Raw genomic sequence first — 25,436 nt, 5'->3', positions numbered from 1 at the left:
TCCATCCATCCATCCATCCATCCATCCATCCATCCATCCATCCATCCATCCATCCATCCATCCATCCATCCATCCATCCATCCATCCATCTACTGGTTAGTCTTAGTCTGGAGTGTCAACGCAGTCCAATTTTCAGGACAGTATTTGTTATTCTAATCTTAATTTGACCATTTGTGCTCTTGCCAGCTAGCTAATAATGGGCCTTCTCTAACATTTATTTTTGGTCCTTCCTTTCTTCTCCTGCTGTTTCTTTGGTCAGATCTCCTGCAACCAGTCCCACACCAAACCGCAGGGCTCCTCCGGGTCCCCCAGCCCGCCCAGGTTCTCGTGGACCTCCACCCGGGCCTCCCCCTGCCGGGGGACCGCCAGTCCCATCTCGTCCCGGAGCTTCTCCCGACCCACACGGTGGGCCGCCTCCCACTGTGCCCTCCAGACCTAATCGTGCACCCCCTAGTGTGCCCAGGTGAGGACCAAAGAAAAGGCACATGAGAGACTTTTATAAACCTAAGACGCTGTCTTTAAACCTGCCAAACAAATGTTTTATCGTTAATAAATTAGACGGTTAAAGCATTTTTATGATACTTTGATGTTAGGGGGGTGTGAAGATGCTCGGATGAGGGGAAAAAGGAGGTAAATGAAATTAGAGCTAGTTGTCGTAGAGGGTAGATGATTAGACTAACAGCTAGTGGTTCTTATGAGGTGCAAAAACAAACAAAAACAATCACTTATTGTAATGACTTTAGTTTCTCTCTGTACTAACCTTTCAGCACACACTCTCCTCTCCTGCAGCAGCGTGCTCACAGTTCACCCTTAACACCCACCCTCACTGCAGCTCGTCATGACTGACACGTGTCTCTGCCTGCCTGTCCGTCAGTTAGTTACCTTCTCTAACTGGTTGTGAGAATAGCAGCTTGTTTTGTGGACACCAACGTCTCTGAGCTGAGCTCTCACCGGAACAAAAAGCAAATAAACAAATAAATTAATTAAATGAGCATTTTTAAGACGGCTGTTAGAACATGGATTTTATTCGATCCGTATCATCGCCCTGCACCCATGTGTGTCCTGAAGGAGAGCCGAGCACGTGCGACGTTGGTGGATCCTAACTGTTACCGTCTGCACTTCTTTTTCCTGTCCTCCTGCTCCGTTTTCGCCTCTCTCTTCTTCACCACACCTTTGTCACACACATACACAAACGACTGTGGTTCCCTCTGCAGAATCACTGTCCCTGGCTGCTGAGGACTAACTAACACGTCGGGTATGTTGGGAAATATCTGCCATCTTTATCATGATCGTAAGCCTGAAAGACATCCCAGAGGGCGTCTTTTGGCTGCATGTCACTTCCTGTTTTGCCCCGCCCCCCTTTGCTGTTCACGTCTCCACTCAGAGCACTGCATGGGCTTTGTGGAGTTGAATAATTTATGTCAAACCTAGGCAGCAGGAAGTGGGGGGGAACAGATTTATCCCAATGGAAACAACTAGTTAAATAGAATTGAACTGTTTAAAATATCATGTATGTTGTGTATTTCCCCTGATATCTCATCTGTTAAGCACATCTCTGTTGTTTGCAGAAACAATACAAAAGAGCTTCATAGTTTATCTCAATGCTTGTGAAAGCATTTCAACACCAGCTGCAGTTACAACATCTTCATCTAACTGAGATGTTGGTCGTGTTTCTGGGTTTCATCCGTGTGTATTTTCGCGCAAATGAATCCTCGTGTGGGTCAGTGTATGTGTCATGATTCACGGAGGACCTGAAACTTCTAATATGGATCATCAATAGTGACACAAACATCAGTACATATGAGCACTTTTAAAAGACTAATCCTGCCCCTTTTCTCCTCTGTGTGTCTCTCCTTGTGTGTTCACGCCAGTCGGAGACCCCCACCTTCTCCAACCCACTAGGCCTCCGAGCGCCTTCCTCTCCCACCTCCTCCTCCGTCTGTCTCGCCCTCCTCTGGATGAGGCTTCTGCAGACAAACAGCGCCACCTTGCTGCCACCTCCTGCCTCGTCTGACCTCCACGGGCTCCCCTCCCGTCCTCCTCTCCTCTTCATTAACAAACTCTTTTAATCCACGCCTCAAGCTCCCCTCACCTCCCAGCTCTCATTCCTGTTTACGCCGAAATGCAGAATACTTGAAATGCACTTGCATGACAAATTTCACTGTAGAGACCATTTATTAAATTCTAATGAACCAGTATACCCAAGCAGACTTACTGCAGATTGATTCTTTTAAACTAAGGGAGGTAAATATCTACAAATTCACCATGATGCTTCACTTAATTTCTTTTTCTTTCTGCTTTAATCAGTCATCTTTTAAAAGAAATACTTCACCTGAAAATACGACTTCTGTTATGTTGAGGAAAAACATATCACAAAGGAATTGCACTTGGTAATAAATTAATAGCACAAAGTAAACACTTAAGTTTATAAGGTCTTAGTACTGCAGTGTATCAAGTTAATGTATAACAGGGATTTGGAATTACTTCTTATGGAGGTACAGGGAGCTTCCTGCATGTTTTGAGATGAGAAAAAACTTGAAGGCATCTCTGCTTTTTTGTGAAAAAGCAAAGCAAAGTAAATGTTATTTTTTCCCCCTGTTTGCAGCATTTCAGGTTCAGGAAAAAAAGGAACATTTCTAAACTATATGTGAAGTATTTATTTAAGAAAGGTGATGCAAACTGAATTGATCTGGATAATCACTGACGTTTTGTGTATGTTTTGTTTCTTCATTATTGTTTCCAGGTTTGGGTTTGTAATTGTGCTCAACCCCTCGCAAAAAAATCATAAGCGAGGACCCCTAAAAGCTGCTTAGAACTTAGATTTATAGATTTTGTGTTCATCGCTTGCATGATTTCGGGTTTTTTTTTTATGCATTTCCTGCCAAATAGGGTTTTATTTTCCTTTAAAACTTCAGGCCAAGTGAGCCATCACATCGAAATGAGGATTAAGTCTAAAAGTTGTATGTGGAGATAGTGTTTTGATTAAAACACTTGCAAAAATTACATTTTGTCAAAATATAACAAATAAATGTGTTATCAATGTATAATTTCTTTGAATTGTCTGAAATATTATCCAAACAAAAAAATTTTGAAGCACTTTTTTGAACATTAGCAAACAAAAACCAGATTTTGAGGAAAAACGCCTTAAAATGTTGAGATTTTCCCTGTGAGCTTGCAATGTTTTTGCTTCTTTCCAGCTGGGAAATAGCAATATTCAAATTCTATTTGCATTTCTTTTTTAAAATGACCTAAAATAAATCCTCATTAAAATTACATAAAATTAGGATTTAGATCAAATATTTATGTATTATTGTAACCAACAAGACAAATTAAACTAGACATGGGTTTTTACGATGTAAAAACAAGTGTGCATTGCCATGTAGCATGGCTTTGCCTGCAGCATTGGACTTGCAGAATGAACTTTGACCAAGTTCAAATGTGTTTTCTATACCAGCTTGYDYYTGTCACGTCAGCAGGTGTTTGTAATTAAGGTAATTGTGTGACACCATGAAATTTGAAGAGATTTTTTTGTTAAAGTTGCATTTGCTGGGTTTTGAACCCTGATCTCCCACATGTAAGTCCATGACATAGACCATTAGACCAATAGAACTGTGGCAGTAAATGGTGGCAGGGGTTGGTTTGTATGTGTGCAGAAAGAGGCCACATTGCCAATACAATTATTGACACACAAATGCATAATATTACAATCGAGCAATATTAAGACAATATTATAGTAAAACATCAAAATACAATCATATTAGTACTGTAAACACTGAACTACTGAGTTGAAATATTAAACTATGGTGCAGTACCAAGTTGAGTACAGCATGGGACAGTATTGGACCAATACAAGGCTCCATTGACTGCCATTATAATTCATTAAACATTAATATTTCATAAACTATAAGTTTTACAGGCACCAAAAGGAATAGCCATCATTTGGCACAGGAGCTTTACAGATATAAATTACAATGGCAGCTCTAGGACAAAGTATGCAGGAGGAGAAGCATGGCAAAGTTGAGATGATTTGGATGGGAAACGAATCACAATAGTGTGCATTGCATTGGCAATGTGCACTGATAATATCTCTGGATCTACTTAGAATATCAGGATGATCTAAGTATCAAAATGTAGCTTTTAAAGCCAGGAATCTGAAAATATGATCAGGTCATTTTGACCAAATTTGACTTAATCCTCATTTCGATGTAATGGGTCACAATAAGGGTCCCTCTCGTACGGAGAGCCCCCTGCCGCCATTCGACTCTTAGAAGAACCTCCCTTTGGTCTCTTTAAACCTAAAACATTAATTCACCCACCGCTCACTCTTTCACTCAGCTGATGGAGGAGGGCTGAGAAGAAGTGAGGGAAGGATGGACCGCCTCCTCCACACTCTCCGGCTCAGGACGCCTGAACAGACAAGGGCTGCTTCTGCTCATCTTTCCTTCACGTCCCTCTCTCCTCAGAAAGTCAAGAGCCTTTTCAGCTCTCTTCGAGAACTCCCCGCCCCTTTAAAAAGCATCTCCTGAAACGTCTGTTTGTGCTTTCAGATAACCTATGCAACAAAGAGAAAGAGGAAAAAACTGTCTGTTCCCTGTGCTTTTCTCCTTTTGCAGGAATCATTATTATCTTGTGGCGGCGAGGTCTAAATGTAGTGAAACATCAATCAGAGAAGAATCAGGACATCAATAAACCAGACAGGGAACCACTTTGTGGCCTGAGTTGCTCTTTAAGACTGTTAGTCGTCGTTTTTATTCAGATAGTAACAGGAAATAAAAGGCTAGCCTTAAGTCAGGGCTGATTGTGTATCAAACACTTTGGTATAAAAACAGGGAAACATTTACTTCTTTTTGTTCTTTTTCTTTTCATCCTCCCTTCTCTCAGTGGTCACGGGGGTGAGTGAGAACACGAAAGGTCACAGTCTGTGCATCAAACCTTGTGTTGAGCCCTCACGTTGTTGAATTCATACCCACCTTCCCATCCTTTTTTTTTCTTACTGCTGAACTTCACCCTCAGTGTATATGTGTTGTATTTTTTCCCTCACACACAAAAATCACATACCGGATCCTCAGTCCAGTCATTTATGGAACACTCCGCCCTGTGAAGCACATCCTCCTCGTTATTTATTAATATTTAGTTGATTATGGACATATTTTATGGCGTTCTTCTGTATATGTGGTGCATTTTATTGGACTTGTACTCTCCCTGTTTAGAAACTTTAGTCTGCAACATATAAAACAGCAGAATGTTTAAATCATCAACTATAGAATATTTAGCAACAATAAGAGGATAAAACGTCAGGTTGTTGAATAACTTTGCTGGAAACAGGGAGGGTGCTCTTTTTGTTTTTGACGAGTGTAACTGTACTCTCCCAACACATTAAACACCTCTGAGTACTGGAATGAGTATGATTTCTTTTATTTTAATTAGACATTCGTTAAAAAAAAGTTAGTCAATGATGTTTTAGTGTTTCTATGTACAGCATTATGAGATTAAGCTGTGATGTTGGACAAGAAGACCTGGCTTGCAAACTCTGACCATCTCAAAGGTGCCTGATAGAGCTGAGGTCAGAGCTTTGAGTGGACCAGGAAGTCATTCAACCATATCCTTATAGCAGGGGGTGTTCAATCCTGGAACTGGTGGGCCACTAGCCTGCAGGTTTTAGAGCTTTTTCTGCTCCAACACACCTAATTTGAATGGGTGATTAACAGGCTTGTGCAGAACTTAGAGGTAATTCAATCACTGAGCAGGGAAACATAAAAAACATGCAGGATCATGGCCCCCCAGGTCCAGGATTAGACACCCCTGCCTTATTGTCTTTACTTTGTGCACAAATGCCTTGGTAAGCTTAAAGTCTGACTTTAACAATTAAAAGGATTCCAATCCCATGGTCATTTAGTGACTTAAACATGCAGTTCCTTAGCAAATGCATGTTTCAAACAAAGTACAAATTTGATCAATTTTGAAAAGCAAAGGCGGACAACAAATATCTCATTAACCACTGGATGCAGTGCTGGCTCTAGCCATTTTGGTGCCCTAGGCGAGTTGAAGCGCAACCCCCACCCCAAACTATGTTCCAACCACCCCAATTTTAAACCCTAAAAACAAGTTTGACAGTGTAAAGTACTATGGAAAACTTAAGATTTATTTGCTCTCCCCTCCCTCCGTCCCCTGGTGGGAGTTGTATGGATTTTTTTTGCAAAATTTACGGATTTTTGAGGCTTTTTATACAGGTAAACGTGCGAAGAGGTTGACATGTATGGGACAACAAAATACAGACTTATTGAGTTTGTCAACATGAACCGCTACCTGAGAGGCACTACTAGCCCCTCCCCCGTCAGAGTGTCGGAGCAGGATGAGTCAGTGCAACGTCAAACAAATGAGAGGGTGGGGGCGTTTGCGGTGTTTTATGGGTAGAGTAGTTTATTTTTCCTGTAATACTTCATTATAGTTTTTTAAGACAAAGCTAACTGAAAGAGGCACTGAGCAGAGTTACAACCAGGGATTACAAATAATTTTTTTCTTCTGCAGTTCGGCGCCCCCTCCAGCAGATGGCGCTCTAGGCGACCGCCTAGTTCGCCAATGCCAAGAGCCGGCTCTGACCGTATGGATTTTTAAAATTATTTTGTGAAAGCAGCTAATCAGCATGTTAATCTGTTGAAGTGTGTTGTCTGCTAAACACCTGTTCATTTTAATAAACAACTGCAATGGAGAGTTAAAGAAGACATACTGCTTATGTTGCTAAATCAATTTTATTCAGAAGGGGAGAAATTTTGACTCAAGGGAAAAAAAAAAAAAGTCAGAGCAGCACTCAAATCAGGTCACTCAGTGATCCTTCATTCCCACCCAACACTCACTTCAAGTTTATATTAAAACTGATTAGTTGAGATACTAACTTAGTCCAAATAAATAGAATATTTTCTCTTTTTTTCTGTCCATCTTTGTATTAAATTGCAGCCCGTCAGTAACCATCAACAGTGGAACTCTGCATTTAGACAAACACACAATGCCAGTAAACGTGGCAAATTCAGCTCCTACACCAACACACATCAGGCATAATGTACAATATGTTACACAGTTACAGTATTTACACTTCCTCCTTTACAGTAAAGACATAAACGCTTCTTTAATTACACTTATTAAGCAGAAAGCATCTGAAATTCATTTATCCACGTTTATTTCACACAGCCCAGATAGATTTAATTTACTTCATGAAATTGACCACTCCCAAAAAAGTGAAATAAAAATTAAATGAGATTTGATATAAAAAAAAAGGCAGAATAAGGAAAGAATGAGAATAAAATTACCCAGAAACCACCTGGTTTAGGGTCAATGCTCTTTACTTTCCCTGCAAACACCACTCAGCAAGTCTGGCAAATACACGTTTTATATTCTTTAGAAACATTTTGCTTTTTAAATACGACTGGACCAACTTACGATGGCTTTTTCTAGTGATAGATAATAAGATTGCAATTTTAGAGTTTAGGAAATGAGCAAAAAAAGATATCAAGTTCAGACATTCAAAATAAGCAAAACAATACTTGCAAAAAGTCTCTTAGCTGTCAAAGGAAACAAGAATCTGATCTGAATCAATGTTCTCCAATCTACATTTATGACTATGAGCACTTACAAGCTTTAATTTTGCTCAAAAATAACCAATTCTGATCTTGAGATTCTCTTTTTTTTAATGCCCCAAAAACCTAGATAATTATTTCTGGATGTGATTATAGCAAATTTGAGTTGCTTAAATATTTTTCTCAAAGCCTGACTGGTCCCTCACCTATAGAAAAAAAAAATTTTTTTTAAGATAGCAGTACTGTTAATTGTACTTTTTCTTCCTATTTTTTACACTCTGCTCATCCCAAGGTATCAATCTTTCAGGTAAATTCAGAAGAATCCTCAGCTTTGAAGCTTCATAGGATTTCTCTTGTCTCCCGTCAAACATCTCGGTCCAAACAGCCGGATGGGACAACGCTGAATGAGGAGTTCTGTACAGTTTTAGTGCAATCATACTTCTACATCCTGACAGACAAAAAAAAAGGTACAAAAGATGCAAATATTTTGGCTAAATAAAGTATCTGAATTTCAAAGCACCACACACCCACACACATCCAGTTTGTGTAATAATCCATCTTTCGATATGAAGAACTAGCTGTAAACGTAACAGAAAAGAACAGGCTCTTAGTAATAATGTCAATTTGTTTATGAAGTTGAAGACCTCGAGGAATAAAAAGTCCAGTTCTCGTTGAAACTACTTATGAACAATAAATGTGACTGGAATGGTGAGATCAGTCAGGAGCTCCAAAGGAAAAGCCTAAGCGGGACATATTGAAGAAACAATGAGGCCTGCAGCGCTGAAACCCAGGATGGGAACGACACACTGGAAGAAATGCCCATCATGCCTTCATAACTTTCATTTTTTTAACTTCACGGGGTATTTAAATTGCATCTATGCCCTTATTTGATCTGATCAAGCACCCGTTTGTAATGATGCTGATGTTTCTCAGCCTAACAAGACGTTTAAAACACCATGACGCAAAAATACTTCACAACTATTGACATTAGGCGATGTACAAACTTGAGTTATTTTCAGTGTTTGACAGAAAACTATAAAAAGAAAACAGAAGGTAGTATTTGAAAAAAGTACCAATCAGCAACACGCGTTCCTCTCCTTGGACTTGACTGTAACGTAGCGAGCTCAAGACTTCAACGCTTAAAGTTTAAAAGCTTTCCGTGCAACAAATTTTGTTTCCGACTCATCTTTACCGACCCACCCTTCTCTTCACATTTTACGTACAGGTAAATATCTGGGTTGTTACATTCAAACGCGATGCTGTGTTTTTGGCATGTGTACTGTAAAATTAAAACTGACATTTGTAACAAAAAAAAAAAAACAATAATTGCAGAAAAATTGGACAGCTTTTTTAGGTACTGTTCCAGCTGAGGGCCTGGGTTTACAGTACCTTTATTGCACATTAGTGTGAGACGGGTGGCAAGAAGGGAACAGAAATTTAAAAAGTGTAATAATCAGAGTAATCAAATTGCATTTAAGAATATTGATTATCGTCCATCTATAACAAAAGCAAACACGTAGAACAAAAAGGGGGGCATTTCAAATCAACTGGTCAAAGATATTTGCATCTTTGACCAGTTTTAAGTTGTCAATTTTCATAGTAAGTGTTTGTAAATATGATCAATAAGCTACAAATGTGGTTCCCAACGTTCCCACATCCCCGGACGTTTCCATCATGTCTCAGACACATAAGCTCACACCACCAGGATCTTCACTTCGTCCTGTTCATCAGGCCGGTAAAAGAACGGGATGCAGGGGTTCTCTCCCAGGAAAGGTGCCGATCGTTGAGCTCCCTGCGGGTTCTGGATCTCCTGGAGGAGCTGCATGATTTGCCGTGCCGTGCCGTCCTCTTTGGGCACCAGGAGTTTGGGTTCAGTCTGAGGAGATCCAGACGGTAACGTCTGGGATGAGGCGGCTTCCAAAGCTTGGTGTGGCTCGGACAGAGAGTTGACCTCCATTGCTTCTGAAATAAACAAAACAATTGGAGCAGGAAACATACATTAACTTTAAACTGAACCAAACTAGTTTGTTTTTATCTTCATACTAATTTACTGTTAAGTATTTTGTTCATTATTTGACCAATAACTAGAACAAAAACTGCAGAAATCTTGTTTTATGATTTGTATTCTTGTGCTTACCCTCTCCGCTGACGGCATTAGGATCAGCTTGTTTATGTCCTTCATGCTGTGAGTGAGCGTGCTCCTCCCCGACAGGAAGTAGGTCCGGATTTGCTGCTGCCGTTCCGGCTACGGCTCCAGCGTAGCGGTTGTACCAGTCGTTCCTCTCAGCCACCAGCCTCATGACCAGATCCTGCAGCTCAGCCAGTTTGGCCTGATGAACGGTGGAGATAAAAGTGACAAAGCAAGGACAAGAAACCAAGTCGGTTTAACACAAAACAGTTCTTTTGTTAAAATAATCAGTGATGACAGACTGAATGTGTAGCACGCAACAAAAAAAGTTAATCTGTTGAATAAACTCCACACTGTCTGAAGACAGAACACCTATCATACTGTGGAGGTTTAAAGTACACATTTTGTATCTTTGTTTACTTTAGAAAAGCATTTATTGATCTTAATTTGGTTTGCACTTTAATTGTACTTATTAAAACCACACAGTGACTGACACTTATGTGCCATGATAAAAATTATTCCTATACATAAAAAAATACAGTAAAGTCACATCCAACACTGTTAGACTGTGGATTCTAACAGTTCCAAAACAAACTGTAAAAAATAAAATATCTAGAAAAATGTTTGCAGGTTTTAAATTACCTTCATCTCCTCCTTGTCCTGTGCCAGCATGTTAATATATTGCTCTTTCTCTAAGTGTTTCTGCTTCATGATGGCCCGCTGACTCTGGTACAGAGCAATGTACTCCCCTAAAACAGAAACAGACATCATCAGAACCAAATCCACTACAGAAATAATGCTTTCAAAAATCTATCTGTAACGATGATTAATTTTAGATCTTTAGAAACTAAAACGGCACGATGACATCATTCTGTCTGACCTATAGTGTCGGTCTCTCCTGATAACTGGATGCAGCGGTGCTCCAGTTCCTCCACTCGCTCCTTCAGATCAGCTTTCTCCTGCATGAGGGAGGTGAAACGCACCTGGAGCTTCTCCATTGCAGCTTGCAGGGCCTGATGTACTTCTACTGGCACTCCTCCATCTGAATTGCACAGAGAATATTACAATTTTACACAGGAGATAGTATCAGAGAACATAAAAAAGTAGTCACACAAACTTGGTCACCATTTTTTGTTTTCTCACCTGAATGGTCGTGACTGTGTTGGCACTGACTCTGATGGAGCTCCTGGTCATTTTCATGCACAGGTTTGTAGTTGAGATGTTGCTGCTCAAGTCTGAGGGCCACAGCGGCCTGTTGGCGGGCTGCCATGTGGAGCCGGCGCTCCTCGTCCAGCTGCCGCCTGACCTCGTCTCTTTCAGCTTCTAACTGAGCCAAAGCACCACGGATAAAATCCTCCTGTTAGTGGACGGAGAAGAGTTGATTAAAACTGTGTGATGGTACACATGACACGGCTAACTCGGGTGAGTAATGCTGAGTCAGCCTGAATCAACTCCATGCAGAGATTTAGTTGAACTTATGAACCCATGACATAATTCTTTAAATTGTAAATAATAAATTTCCAAGCATCTACAACATTTTTTCATTGTCGTTATTCAAATATTTTGACTAGAAATAGACTAATATGTTTTTCTTTTAATATTTTCTAACGTTTGCAGTTAAAGTAACTTTAAAGATGGTAAAATAGTAAATTTATATTTTCATGATTCAAAATCAAAAAAGGGTCACCTTGAAACTGGCTACTTCAAAAAGTGTAATCTTGATAAACACAGAAAATAAATTTTCTGCATATGAACAGTTTGGGAACAATAACATTCATCACTCTCTTTACCATTTCTTTCTGGCTCTCGAAGTCTTCTGGAATGACAATGGAGGACGACACTGGAGGACTTTCTTGCACTGACTGGTTTTCCACTCCATCTCCTAAATTATACAAGAAAATAAAACAATCAATACACCTGAATATATCGTAACATCCTAGATAACTGTTTAAGCTAATTTGTTTGTAATTAGGCTGCCTTGTTTTATACGGTCTGTGCTTTTAGAAGGTATAGATTTTAAAACTATGACTTTTTAAAGAAGTGCTTTCTATCAGTTAAAACATTTAATTGTTTGTTGGGATATAATTGAACTTTAACAGGTAAACATCTACCTTGGTTTCTGGATTCGACCTTGAGGGCTGAGCTGTTGAGCAGCTCCTTTACTTCAGTCTTCAGCTGCTCATTGTCTCTGACTAACTGTTCCAAATGCTCCTGCAAAAAGAAAGAAATAAAACAACAGCTGTAAAACATCTGATGTGTCTTAGTGCCAGGGGGAGATGAGACAGGAATACCTTTCGTTACATGCATGTCAACGTTATTTTAAACCATTTAAATTTATTTTAGAAAATATCTAAGCTGCTTTTTAACATTTTATGCAAAGAACTAAGCATTCGTTAAATCCTCTCATTTGATGATTTCATTCTGATCCACTTTGGATCGGTCCAACTAGCTGCTACTTATAGTTTACAGCACACTTATTTTACAATAAAAGAATGGGAGAGTTTGTTTTAGAACGTTTAAAAGAGCTTTTAATGTAGCTTAACATGGTCACTTAAATCGATCCTTTCCAGAAATCATACAGCCAATATGAAGTTATTACGTGAACTCCACCCAAACTCAAAAAGAAAAAAAAAAAAAAACTCTTGGGATGACTTATTTTGTTTAGAAATCGTCAAATTTCACCCAAACATGTCAAGTTTGTAAGTATGATAAATGTTAGTGGTGTTAAGTTGGTTTGTTAGCCTGTTCTGAACTTTATTCATGCAATATTCTATCACACAAAACGCTCTCTCTTAATTTAAAACAGTTTTATCATACACTAAAATATATGTATACAGTGGAAACAGTGGTCTGTGAGCAGAGTTCCAGATTTTGTTTCTGAGTTTTTCTTCTACTTGGATTTCACAGTGTGGTCATAAATGGTCACAGACAATAAAAGGTATTATTTGTGCCAGACATACCTGTGCTTGTCTGAGCTGATTGTAGCTGATATCCAGCTGTGCACGGCTGTGACTTTCATCGTGCTGCAGCCGATCCATGAGCTGGCTCTGCTGCAGATACTGTTGGTGGAGCTGTTCCCTCTCTGAAACCAGGGCTTGGTAGGCGCTGCTATACTGCTGCAGATGGGCCACCACCTGGTCTCTCTGCTCTGTAAGACCCTGGATCTCCTGACATTTCAGCTCCAGCTGGAGGCAATGAAAGGAAGAGGGATGTCAACACCAAAAAGTAGAGTTTTCAAACCACGATTTTTAAATAACCGTATTATCATACGTATAGGATAGGTACCTGAGTAAATAAAAATAACTGAAACATGTTGTAGTAACTCACAAAAAGTACATCAAGAAAAATATCAGGAAAGTTTATTTTAGTGTATTGTGCTGAACATCTCACCTGCTCTTTGACATTGTGCAGGTTCTCCTGCAGTTCACCCATCCTGCGTGCCAGCTCCTTTTTAACATGTTGCTCTGACTGGATGGCAGTCGTCAGCTCCATGTTCTCATTAGTCTACGTAATTATGAAGGAAGATACAGTATGATACATTTTATCATGAAAATGTCTCTTTAGGAACGTTATTTATATAATAATCCAGCGAGCTTTAGTAGAAACAAGGACATATCTAAATACTTAAAAAGATAAATGTTCTTAGAAGATTAAAACAAAAATAGAAACATTTCCTCACCAGTTTGACAAAGCCATTCTGCAGCTCAGCCAACTGGTCCTTCAGTGTTCGGTTCTGGGTGAGAGCCCGGCTTATTGTGGCCTTGTCTGACTGAACATCCTCCAACATGCGCCGGCGGTCCTCCGCCTCCTGGACTTGGTTCTCTACCTGACCCTCCAGCTCCCCCAGACGTGCCTCCTGCTCTGCACACAAGCGACTGAGCTGCTCGTTGTCTCGGAGCTGTGGGGAAATATTAAAGAGGATTGAACATTATTCATTTATTCATAACCCTTTATTTAACCAGGCAAATCACAGATCTCTTTTCAAGGAGGGCCCCAGCCTGAAGGCAATCTAAACATGCATGATTTTGAACCATGGGAGGAAACCTGAGTATCCAGAGAAAACCCACTCAAACATGATGAGAGCATGCAAACTCCACACAAACACACCGTTTTGGACTTGAACCCAGGACCTGCATGTGTGAGGCAACAGTCCTAACCACTAAAGTCATCATGCTGCCCCCAAACTGAAAACACTCGATAAAACATTCATTGATTAAAATTTTTTTTTGCTTCTTTTGAAATGTTGGGAACAAATGACTAATGAAAGATGGAAGATATTTATTATTTTTATATTTTAATATGTTTAAACCAAACAATTCAATGGCTACCTGTGATTGGAACTGTGCAGTAACAGCATCTTTCTCCTGTTGTAAAGTACTGAGGGCCTCCTGCAGAGCCACCTCTCTCTCTGATGGTTCTGAGGACTTGGGTTCTGTGGCACTTTGGGTTTCTTTCTCCACAGATAATATTGCTGAAAGCAACAAAAAGAGAGTTATGGTTAAATAATATTTTAAGAGATATATATCAAATGTGCTACAGTTTTAGTTCTCAACCAGCGTTCTGCTTTATATTGTATCTGATAAGTGCGTCAAGCAGGTATTACTTTCTATAGAACAAAGTTTTCATGCTAAACTATTGAAACATATTGAGAACTTAGAAGCAGCACTTCAGCAGGTCTGTGTTCACAGCTCACCTGCAGCATTTTTCAACTCTGCAATGCTGGCCTCCAGTTCCTGGACTCTGTTGATGTTTCTGTCCCTTTCCTCCGCCACCAAAGAGACCTTGATGGACAGAAATTGACACATCAATTAAAAACAATTATTGTCGGATCATTAGTAAAGCATGGTTTATGCTGATGTATCTTCACCTGTGTTAGCAGCTGCTCTGTTTTGTCCTTCCACACACGGCCCTCCTCCTGGATCCGCTCCACGTAACAGTCTCTCTCTGTCTTCAGCTGGGTGATAGACTCTATAAGCTACAATAACAAGTTAATAACAGATAAGCTTGTGTTAATAGTTGTGTCTTTGTTCTTTTTATAGATGCTGTGCTTCAGTCACACCCTGAAAAGTTGCATATATGTGCATACTGTTTAGTTCTGCTAAGTTTTACTAGGTGCTATACACAGTCTCTCATCCACACAAAGAATCTGTTTCACAATGAAAAAACCTGACAGATCAGTAATATAATCTATATTCTCACCTCTGTTATAGATTCAATAGTTTCTAATTCTTCACTGTCAACTTTTTCAATTGAGCTTTGTTAGGGTTAAAATCAGACATTTATGTAAAATAAATACAGGTTGTAAGTTTACAACCTTGAATTCCATCTCAGAGCTTTTACCATTACATGCAGTAATAGATGCTAATAAAAAGACCAACCTGGTGATTTTGTACTTCCAGCTGTTGCTTCTGTTCCAGCAGTAACTGGACCTGCTGGTTTGCACTGGTGGGATCTGACTGACTGGAACACTAAAGAAATCAAAAGAAACACTATTTTAGAATAAAATGTAAACATGCAAATAACAAAAACTAATTCCAACAATTAGCCAACTGCAAACATACAGAAAACAAACTTCAATTGAGTTCGACCTGTGAAAATGTTTGCACATATCCTTACACACCTGTTGCAACATGAGGTCAGCTATCTCAAGCCTCTTGCGAAGATCGTCTAGCTCCAGCCTCATTGCAGCGTTATCTTGTGTCCTCAGTTTTAACTGCTCAGACAGCTCTGAGCTTTGCTGCTTTGACTCGTCACTCAAATTGCTGCAAACACACACAGATTATTTCCAATTTATTGACTAAAGACATCGGCACATTCTTTATTAAATACCACATAATATGATAGAAAAGACAGGTTTGAAGTCAAAGCAGATACATATTTTAACTGGTTTGCTGAGAAATAAAAAAAATACACAATTTCTTCAAGTACAACAAAGTGAAATGACTTACTTGACTCTAAACATCTCTAGCCTCAAACCGTCTCTTTCCTTTTCAAGTTCTTTGTTTTGCTGCAAAACAAAATTTGATTTCTGACACGACAAATAATATAAAAACATAAGATAAAAAGTAAATGGTTCTTCATGTCAGTTATGAGAATAGAGATAAGTGTAAATTCTTATTGTTTTGTTAACTGAAGATTATTATAGTTTGAATTTATACTTGGGGAAAAAAGGGGCAGATATAAGATTTTTTTCTTCTCTCTGCCGCCTTTCATTTCATTTTATTTGTATTTTCTTTTTTATTGTACATATAATTATGTTTTTATGGAATGAATAAAGTTTGATATAAAATAAATAAAATTCAGTATATTTGTTATTATATAGAACTTTGCATCTGCATTAGCCGTATCTTAAGGGGATATTTTAATGTATGTTACCTTCTCAAACTGTTTCTGCTGTGCTGAGACAGTAGAGAGCGTTCGCTCCAGCTCTGAAACTCTCTGCTTTGTTGCTTGCAGACGGTTATTAAGCTCCTCTGCCTCAACTACGTAGTCAGAAAGAAAAGAAAAAACATAATAATGAGCACGTAATCATACAGCTAAGCAATGGAAAGAATACCAGACAAAACACACACACACACACCTGTTTTCTGCCGTGCGGCCTGTTGTGTGTATTGTAGTGCTGTTTGTAGCTCAGATTTCTCTGACACCAGTATACCAATAGTCTGAATGTGAACCTTTGGAGAGGACAAGTGAACAAAGAGGGAATTTCTTCATGAAACTAAATATTTGATCACATCTTAAGTCCCATATAACAATTACAAGAAAACTAAAAACAGATCACTATAGAAAACTAAATTTGCTAAAATAATCCAGAATTTGAACAGATGTGCTTTGCTGTGTGAACAACTGGGACACTTGTAATGGATAAGCTGACAACTAAAGACTTCTTTTCATTTATGTAACGGTGACACAACATGTAAATTGATACACTCTGTGACAATACAGTGAAACTCTATTAGTTTTTCTGTTATGACAACACTGCATTTATAAAAGGTAACATTAAGAAAGAAGAAAAAAATCAGTCTGATGATTTTACTTGCAACTGTTCCCGCATGGCTCCTTGCTCTTTTGTGTATTTCTGTTCGAATTCTTTTCGCTCCTGAAGGCAGAGAAACAGAAAGTTTCAAATTTAGCAAGGTGAAGCTGAACGTCCAGCAGATTATAACGTAAAACAGAAATATACACGCTGTGAAATAATGAGAGAAAAATTTCCAACCTTTTGCAACTGATCTGAGAGTTCCTGAGTTTGATGTACCTGTGTAACAGACAGATTGGAAATTTAGGTATAATAACATTAATTTCACTATTCCATAACAAAATGTTATCCCATAAAACATAACAAAATTCTGGAAATAACCTAATCTGCATGCCAGACATAACTCGCCTGTGCAACGGGCAGAAATAATAAACCTCTTTTGTAAGTCGTGTTTTTTTTAAAGCTCCGAGTTCTCTGTGGTTAGTGTGCTAAACTTGCTTGACAAGCTTTTACAGTCATGCTACAGCAAACAGTTTATGAATCTTTAACATCACTCAAACTGAGGTTATCATTTGAAGATTACAAGTTAATTAACCTGAGCAGCAAATGAAAATGAGAGGGGGAAAAACATGCAAAAATATTCAGGTTATGATGACATGCAAAGTCCATTGCAACACACAGACAGACTCAAATAACTGTGGAAGAAAAATCAATGCTAACATCAATGCACACACGCATTTATGCATTCACACAGCTTCTTACCAGCTGGTCTAGCTTGGTATTGAGCTGAGAATTTGTTAGCTTGCTAGATTCCAGAGCGGCTGCCAGCTCCTGGTTCCGACTCTGTCACGTGCACACATGCATCCGGGAAATGAAAAACAAAAAACACATACACAAAATAAATAAATAAATAAATAAATAAATAAATAAAACACAAGACATGGATAAAGTGCAGTGACCAAAGTTAAACAAAGAACACAGAAGGAAGATAAATATTCAGATGTGACATATTAACATGGAGGCAAATAATGGCACCGTAACAAATGGTTATAAAGAAAGAGGGGGAGGAAAAAAAAGCTTTTCATGATGAGGTGACGTAAATAATAATTGAAGTAAATGATGGATTTTAAAATATTTTATGGGGTCAACGAAAACATAGCAGAATCCTAATAAACTATTAAAAATAAAACTAAATCTATATGTGCAAAAATGTTTTAAAAATACATCGAGCGTCAAAAAATCAGCAACATAATAAAATATAGTTACAGAAATATATTTTTTGGTACTTTATCAGTTGGAAATTATTTAATGTTTTTTATTTTATTTAGGCATATTTCTTGTACTTTACTTAAGCTTCATTATTTAAGAGTTTTTGAAATCCATTTTTAATCAGAAAAAATCCTTCATCCTGAGTTTTGGTAAACTCATCTACAATTCAGCAATTAAACAAGCATTTTATTTCTTAAAAAAAAAGACATATCAGAGTAAATCTAGTCTACAGTATAAAAGATACTGGCCTAACAATGACGGTATCATATAATGATAAACAATATCATATGTGAAGGTGTCATTGTACTGGAAATTAAATATGTCACAAAGTAGGTCACTGATACTTTACAGAGAAACATGACGTTGCATTATTCTAGAAGTTGAAACAGGTTTGAAGTGTCAGAAATAAGTCACAGAAAAATTATGATTACAAAAAACTTTGCGTTTTTACCTCAAGTTCTTTCTCATTGACACAAGGTGCAGTTTCTCCATTCACGTATGCAGCAGATGACTGGAAGGACACAGACTGATTTATACACTTCTAAAGCAGATATAATCAGGTGCTTTAAATATTTCAAAAATATACCATGTGAACACTGTGTGACTTGTAGTGGCAACCTTGGATAAAAAAAACTTAGACCTTTAGAAACTAAAAGAAAATGTACTTATTGCATTGCAGACCTTTCAGCAGCAGTAAAAGCTGAATTTCACCTTAATGTGCTGAAATGTTACCTTAGTAATGATAATAACATAAAGCACACTTTGTAGTTCATTTCTAAATGTGCAAATTCAAACCAAGTTCAGAGCAGACATTGTTTATCAGGCTGGTTTTATGTACCAGATGATGGTGTCAGTGTGCTTCAGGTCTAACAATACTGAAAACGCTTTCAGTGCATTCTTGCCAACAATAGGTGAAACACACACTGCTTGACAGTGAGCAGTGGTGGTGTGTTGTTGCTGTTAAAAGCTCAACATTGTATGACAAAAAAGGATTGTGACAGAGATAGAGAGGCAATGGATGATGCTGTTGGGTCTAACAACATACCTCAGAGACCAGACCATTCAGCTGCTGGGAAATCTGTCGCAGGCTCTCCGTGGAAGACAGCGGTCTGAAGGACAGAGGAGACAAAACGCATTACGTTTGCTATACCGCTGCACATACAATTTATTGATAATAATAGCCTAAAATAAAGCCCAGGCAGTCTTAATAGGTTTTCCAATCCAGTGTACCATAAACAAAGTTGTGCTTCATATACAAAACAGTGAAATATGGACCAGGACAGGATTCTGAGTCTTCAATAAAGTTTGAATTGAATAGCAGTATCATCTTGAGGTCAAGTGAAAGATATTCTTTTTTATTTTTTGATATATGGTAGAAAAAACAGTTATCAAAAATAGGACCTTGTGATAATTCCATGGATATGCAAAAAGTACAACAACGCAACAAATATCAAAACAATAACAACATAAATCCTTGACACATACTGCTTGCTGCTGCACTTTAATTAACCCTCAGCTCCTATAGATAAAATACAGAATCTGTCAAAAATGATATGTTTTAGAAGAAGTAAAATAACACACCTGTTTTGCTCTTTTAAACTCTCATTGCCATTGGTATCAGAGCAGTCCTGTATAAAAAAGGAGAAAAGTTAAGAGTACAATCAATACACAACACTAGATGTTTGTTAGTACACACGATTCAATGACATTTGAGCAAAAAAGACATCACAGACAGACACGATATTTCTGTATAAAATACAACAAAACCCATCTCTATAGAATTCTAACCCTCCCTACCGAGAACACAGAGGTTTACACTCAATGTTGACTTTTTAGCTAGATGGATTAATATTAAACAGAGATAAAACATGTTTTAAAAAGCAGAGACAAACAGGGAGACACACCTGCGGCTCAGTGTTGTGACTGACAAACTCAGAGTTAGTAGCAGTGTTAGCACTAGCGGGGTTAGACACAGGTGAGCTGCGGCCAGGCTCGCTGTGCGGCTCCTCCTGTAGCTGGGGAACAGAAGACCCCACAGCTTCCATGTCAGCCAAGGCCTGAGGTAACACATACACAAAAATGCACACACAGTTTTAATGCAGTTATCAGCAACAGAAACACCATCTGCAAACTACACATAGCTATTTGCACAAATGTTATTTAAAATGAGTGGTAAAATAAACATAGTTTACAGCTTATGTCTCGATAATTATGTAACAGTTTGTGGCTAATTAAGAGAAAAAATATGCAACCTGAAAAAAAAAAAAAAGAGTTAAATTGCTTATAAAACAAAAAAGTAACTCTTAGTGACAACTACAATAGGATAGTTGTTCGAGTGGTGTCCCAATATGTTGCACAAGCTTAACAAGTTACAGCTTTAATGAGCTGAGGAAGATGTGAAGAAAATGCTTAAAATAATCAAAGTAACTTTTTACAATGCAGATAATTAAAACTAAAAAAGCAGCAAACAAAAGGAACCAGCTGAAAAATAAGCACAAACATTCTTGTTTTTCCTGAATGCCTGCCTGATGTCTTTAGCAACACACAACACAGGTATGCATCCATGACTGTGCAAATTCCAAGCATTCATAATGAACATGAGATAGGCATCTCTGGGGAAAAAAGAAAAAAAAAATCACACGAAATATGCAGTGCTTGTGGCTAGGGCTGCCACGATTAATCGATTAATCGACGACTAATCGATTATTAAAATAATCGATGACTAATTTAATAATCGATTAATCGTTTTCTTTTTTTTGTTGTTATTTACTTTGTTTTTCTCTCCAAACGGCTTTGACACCTTCCACTGCCACATCTGCCTTTCTGTCCTTGACACACATGCACAGTAGTGTTAACTGGGGTAGGCYGTGGACGTCACAAGACATTATACAGACAGGCTCTGGTATCATGGCTACCCAGCAAAGTAGCTCAAAAGTGTGGGATCATTTTAAGAAAATGAAAGAGAAACCTGTACAATATCTGCAGAGCAGAACTTGCCTTCAACAGCAATTATTTTTAGTTAGCATATAGCTAATATCTAACGATAGTTATACAACAGCAGCTGCATTCTGACGTGATAAGCTCAATGTTTTATATTCAATTAACGTATGATCCGATTAGTCGACTAATCGAATAAATAATCGGTGATTAATCGATTATTAAAATAATCGTTTGTGGCAGCCCTACTTGCGGAAACAAACACTAGATATTTGAATAATTTTAAAAGTTTCTTGAAACTGCTTTAAAATTTTGCAATTAAATTCTTCACAAGCTTTTTGGTTTATGTAAATGAAAGGGAAATTATTTGATAAATGGATGTAAGAAAATGGAAACAGCACAACAATGGAAATAAGAATTTCCATTTACAGCAAGGCTGAAAAGAAATGAAAAGGTTTTTAGCACTGCAGGAGAAAAGGGAGAGAAGCTCACCTGACAGTTGCCATTAGGGGAGAAGACTACTCCATTGCTCTGACTAAGTGCTTTCAGAATACTGTCAAACTACAGCAAAAAAAAACAGAGACTAAGAGAGAGAAGTAACAGGGCAGGGAGCAATTTACCTAATGAAAGAGTGGTAAACAAACGCACAAAGAAGCAGCTTCTACAAGAACGAGGTCTAAAAGTGAGTGTGCAGAAAAGATGAGGGTTAAAAAAAGGAACTACAGGAAATAAACCCTGACCAAACCATCATTAGGACGTTCATTTCCGCCATAATCACAATGATTAAATTAAACAAACAAGCTGAATGAAATAAAAGCTGAAGTAGTTAACCTTTTCCCTTGAAGAACTAAGGGATTATTTTACGTCTTTAAGAACTTTAAATAAAAGTTAACCTAAATACAACTGCACATTCTCTTACTGCAGTTGTCCAACATTTTCTCTACTAAGTGGTTATATTTTGATGTGGTTCATTGGTTTATCAGATTGAGCCAACCATTTATATGCAGTTTTTTGCAGTATGCCTATTGCATAGGCAGTTATGGTGATGACGATAAACTTTATTGCGATATATTGAGCAGCCCTACTCAATATTTCCAAATGCTACTATAGTGAGGTAGCATTGTTTATTTAACCAATAAAGCAAAATACAGTAAGTCACTAATATGACTGGCTGAAGAAAATAATGAAAAAAGCATGCAACAGGATATACAGAAAATTTGGGCGAGAAAAGTTTCAAATTAGCAGCAGAGACGGAAAGCGCAGCAAATGTATGTGTCAGTGTCCTACAAATGTCTTTTTTAGCTGATAAAACCAATAAAGTGTAATGCTCAAGTTTATTTCTGTTGCAGACTGAAGTCACAATAACTGTAGCAGTGAGAAGCACAGCAACAGCTGTCAAAAGAATGGGTCTAAATTCAGGTCAAATGTCATCAAGCACAACCACGTTAAGTGCATGTGCTTCAACAGCGGTACACAAGTACACATTGGTGTCTCAATTCACTTATTCTTGAGATTGATGTGTAACAGTTGTGACAAGTAATAAAAAAAGTAAATAAGAAAGCCAAGGAGCTCATGTTTTTTGACTTTGTTACTGGCAGCTCATGTTTTTCTGCACATTTTACACCATAATTTTCTAAAAAGAAAAATGAACATGAACAATAAATCATTGGTTTTGTTAACAGTATGTCAAATTTATTATGACTGAAGATTTTAAAAAAAGTTAGTTGTAGTTTTTGCTATGTGCAATGGTTAGAGCTGTCACCTCACAATAAGAAGGCTGAAGGAGCCTGCAGCCTTTCTGGGTGGGGTTTGTATGTTCACCCTGTGCACAAGTGCATGTAAGGGTAATTGGCAACGCTAAATTGCCCCTAGCTGTAGGTGAGACTCTCAATGTTTGTTTGTCTCTGTGTGTCCCTGTGATGGACTTGTGCTTGTCCAGGCTGTACCCCGCCTCTCTCACAATGACCTCTGGAGAGAGGCACCAGCTCCCTGTGAGCCGGCAAGAAAAAGGGTGTAGAAAAATGGATCAACGGCTGGTTGGATGGTAAATTAGACTATTTCGTCAAAAATCACTCTAAAGAATCCACTTTTTCTACAAACTCATAGTAGCACAAAAGAAATTGTCAAATATAAATCAGTAGAGAAAAGAAACTATGACTCATCATTTGTAAGAATGTGTATACTTCTTTTCATTTGAATAATTACAGTAAAAAAATCTTAAAATGCAAATGATCATACAAAGCCTTTTCCAACTAAGGAAAAAAAACATGACTGTGTATTTATACATAATTATACTTGTGCATTAGGAGACTACTTCAGCTTTAACTTCACATTGTGACCCTAAATAATTCGTCATTGTGATGAAAAGGCACAAATGTGTCACGTGTTTAGTTTTTTGTCCAAAATATTGGATTTATCAATAAGACTATTACAAAACATTGAAACTTGGTAAAATAAAGCATAAAAGAATAATGATGAGCATGTTGTGTTTCTTTAATCAAGTGTAGCTCCCATACCTCCCAAAATTCCTAAATTGTTTTATTTTATTTTTTTGATTGAGCCAGAATGCAGACACAAATGCCTTCAACCACCAAGGCCAAATAACTGAAGTGTGTATGGATGACTTACGTTATCTGGGGAATCTCTGTCTGTTGAAGGTGCATCTGGTTGGCTCAGTTCCTTCACTTTCCTCTTCTTCTTGGATCCTGCTCCACTTCCTCCTCCACCCTTCTCTCCTCCTATCGAAGCGGGGGAGCTCTTCTGCTGAAACTCCTTCAGCTGAACGACACACAAAAATGAAGAGGAAACAAAGTGGCTATTGAATGTTTGAATTGGGAAAAAAATATACTGTACATTTTCCTATCATTTATGTTTTTTTTTTAATTTTCCTAGTGTTTTGTATCACTGAGGGTACACAATATGTGCGGTATTTTTAGAATAATTTCAGAATTTAAAAACGGCAGTTTATAAATTATTTGATAAGTAAAAAATACAAATATGGTTTTAATAGCTTCAAATTGTAACTGCAGTGTTGCAAATGCAGTGGACAGTGAGAGATATTTGTGAAGGCCAAAACAAAGATCCTGGTTACGGCTCTAACCGACCTTCTCCCTACCAAGTCCACAAACTTTGCACCTTTTGAAACATATGGTAGGACTTGCAGACTCAAACAAACAAGGCTGTTTCTGAGAATTTAAGATTAAAATAATTTTTCCATAGCTATCAACAAGCCTCCAAAATAGTTCTATACAGTCAACTAGTTTAGAACAAGTTTCTAATGTTGCATTTAGTCTGAAATAAAGACATGTACTGCTCCTATTTTCTTAAAATTTTCTATAATTTAAAGAATTAGCCTGAATCAAACAGCTAATCAGAAAACCCCAATGACTGACTGCTTCAAATTATCTGTTTATTGGATTGTTGTTCTGAAATAAAACTAATAAAGATTAATAGGGCTGTGTATTGGCAAGAATTTGGCGATACGATACATATCATAACAGAGGGGTCACGATACAATATATCCCGATATATTGGGATACTGTAAGCAAGGCAGTATATTGCGATTAATTTGTCCAAAAATTATATTAAATAAAAACCTCTTACTGAAAAAAAAAGAAAAGCTAATGTTTACTTACAATGCTAATGCTACCCTTACTCTCTGGGGCTAAAGAGGTAGAGGAGCCAAATGGCTGGCTCACTGCTGCCAACTAGTGGTCAGAAACTGAACTACAACATAAAAATTGGCAGGAAAGTTGACATTTTAAACCTTAACAAAAAAATCGATACAGGGCTTTAGAATAATCGATACAGTATCGGGAAATGAAATATCGCGATATTTCAGTGTATCGATATTTTCTTACACCCCCAAAGATTAACATTATGAAGAACAGCATGTTTAATTTACTTAAATTTGCTTGCAATGAGCCAAACTTTCTTTTATTCTTTTTACTTGCTTTGGTCAATAGTACTTCAGGTTTTCTGAAGCTCTCTGAGGTATTTGGCTTAAACTTTGACATTTTTTTGCTAAGTTTTCTGCTCAAGCCTTTTACCCGATGATGTGGAAAGTAGACAAACGAAGAACAAAAGAAATACCAGGCCTCCAAAACTATGAACAGCAGTCAAACTGTTAATGAAAGTAAGAATTATAAAGAAAATGGGGAAGGAGTGGCTAAGTTGTCAGCTTTGTCTAAACACAACCCTGCTGTAAGCATTTTAAGCTTCAAAGATTAATAGACTGTAGGTAGGTAAGCAAATAAGTCAATAAATAAACAAATGGATAAGTCAAGGCACTGCATTGAATTATTTTTTAAAAAGCAAACTGTTCAAGTAAGCATAAAAAACATCAACAAGTCTTAAGTTATATTGCTCAAGATCACTTTAATAGATCACAGCGAAATCCGGCTCCTTTAAAGCAGACTAGGAAGTAAAAACACTCGAGAATTGTATACAGGACTTGAATAACTACACGTAACGGCGTAAAACATGTATAACCTTATGGGGCCTACCTACAACAGCTGTTAAAGGGGACTAGAGGCTGAAGCAAAAAAAAAAAAAA

At 37.8% G+C, this 25,436-nt stretch overlaps 2 protein-coding genes across 6 annotated transcripts in view; one reads left to right on the top strand and one right to left on the bottom strand.

Annotated features, from left to right (window-relative positions):
• Positions 1 to 259: 259 nt before the first annotated feature.
• Positions 260 to 5,399, top strand: LOC106535532 (dynamin-1; the record flags this gene model as incomplete). The annotated part of the gene is given in 2 exon segments (XM_014032564.1): positions 260 to 463; positions 4,882 to 5,399. Coding segments are annotated over 2 exon segments (223 nt in total), but the record flags the coding sequence as incomplete, so codon positions are not given.
• A 1,331-nt stretch (positions 5,400 to 6,730) lies between these two features.
• golga2 (golgin A2) overlaps positions 6,731 to 25,436 on the bottom strand; it is a 21,671-nt gene continuing 2,965 nt past the window's right edge. Inside the window, exons 2-28 of one of the 5 annotated variants that reach the window (XM_014032559.1) lie at positions 23,510 to 23,659; positions 21,374 to 21,442; positions 19,849 to 20,001; positions 19,526 to 19,572; positions 18,990 to 19,053; positions 18,396 to 18,455; positions 17,438 to 17,518; positions 16,916 to 16,954; positions 16,736 to 16,798; positions 16,280 to 16,373; positions 16,075 to 16,181; positions 15,648 to 15,706; positions 15,320 to 15,461; positions 15,078 to 15,167; positions 14,567 to 14,674; positions 14,393 to 14,480; positions 14,028 to 14,170; positions 13,379 to 13,597; positions 13,090 to 13,203; positions 12,660 to 12,884; positions 11,811 to 11,910; positions 11,490 to 11,581; positions 10,843 to 11,056; positions 10,580 to 10,741; positions 10,342 to 10,448; positions 9,709 to 9,901; positions 6,731 to 9,533 (exon numbers count right to left, since the gene is read on the bottom strand). In XM_014032559.1, coding sequence (XP_013888013.1) covers positions 9,265 to 9,533; positions 9,709 to 9,901; positions 10,342 to 10,448; positions 10,580 to 10,741; positions 10,843 to 11,056; positions 11,490 to 11,581; positions 11,811 to 11,910; positions 12,660 to 12,884; positions 13,090 to 13,203; positions 13,379 to 13,597; positions 14,028 to 14,170; positions 14,393 to 14,480; positions 14,567 to 14,674; positions 15,078 to 15,167; positions 15,320 to 15,461; positions 15,648 to 15,706; positions 16,075 to 16,181; positions 16,280 to 16,373; positions 16,736 to 16,798; positions 16,916 to 16,954; positions 17,438 to 17,518; positions 18,396 to 18,455; positions 18,990 to 19,053; positions 19,526 to 19,572; positions 19,849 to 20,001; positions 21,374 to 21,442; positions 23,510 to 23,659 — 3,252 coding nt within the window. In that variant the 3' untranslated portion in view covers positions 6,731 to 9,264. The remainder of the gene's footprint in view (positions 9,534 to 9,708; positions 9,902 to 10,341; positions 10,449 to 10,579; positions 10,742 to 10,842; positions 11,057 to 11,489; positions 11,582 to 11,810; positions 11,911 to 12,659; positions 12,885 to 13,089; positions 13,204 to 13,378; positions 13,598 to 14,027; positions 14,171 to 14,392; positions 14,481 to 14,566; positions 14,675 to 15,077; positions 15,168 to 15,319; positions 15,462 to 15,647; positions 15,707 to 16,074; positions 16,182 to 16,279; positions 16,374 to 16,735; positions 16,799 to 16,915; positions 16,955 to 17,437; positions 17,519 to 18,395; positions 18,456 to 18,989; positions 19,054 to 19,525; positions 19,573 to 19,848; positions 20,002 to 21,373; positions 21,443 to 23,509; positions 23,660 to 25,436) is intronic. The other 4 variants (XM_014032561.1, XM_014032562.1, XM_014032560.1 and 1 more) reach the window with 4 other exon arrangements.

Source organism: Austrofundulus limnaeus, unplaced genomic scaffold (genome assembly GCF_001266775.1).
Source record: "Austrofundulus limnaeus strain Quisiro unplaced genomic scaffold, Austrofundulus_limnaeus-1.0 Scaffold1481, whole genome shotgun sequence".
Taxonomy (NCBI): Eukaryota; Metazoa; Chordata; class Actinopteri; order Cyprinodontiformes; family Rivulidae; genus Austrofundulus; species Austrofundulus limnaeus.
This window is presented reverse-complemented; position numbering and strand designations above follow the sequence as displayed.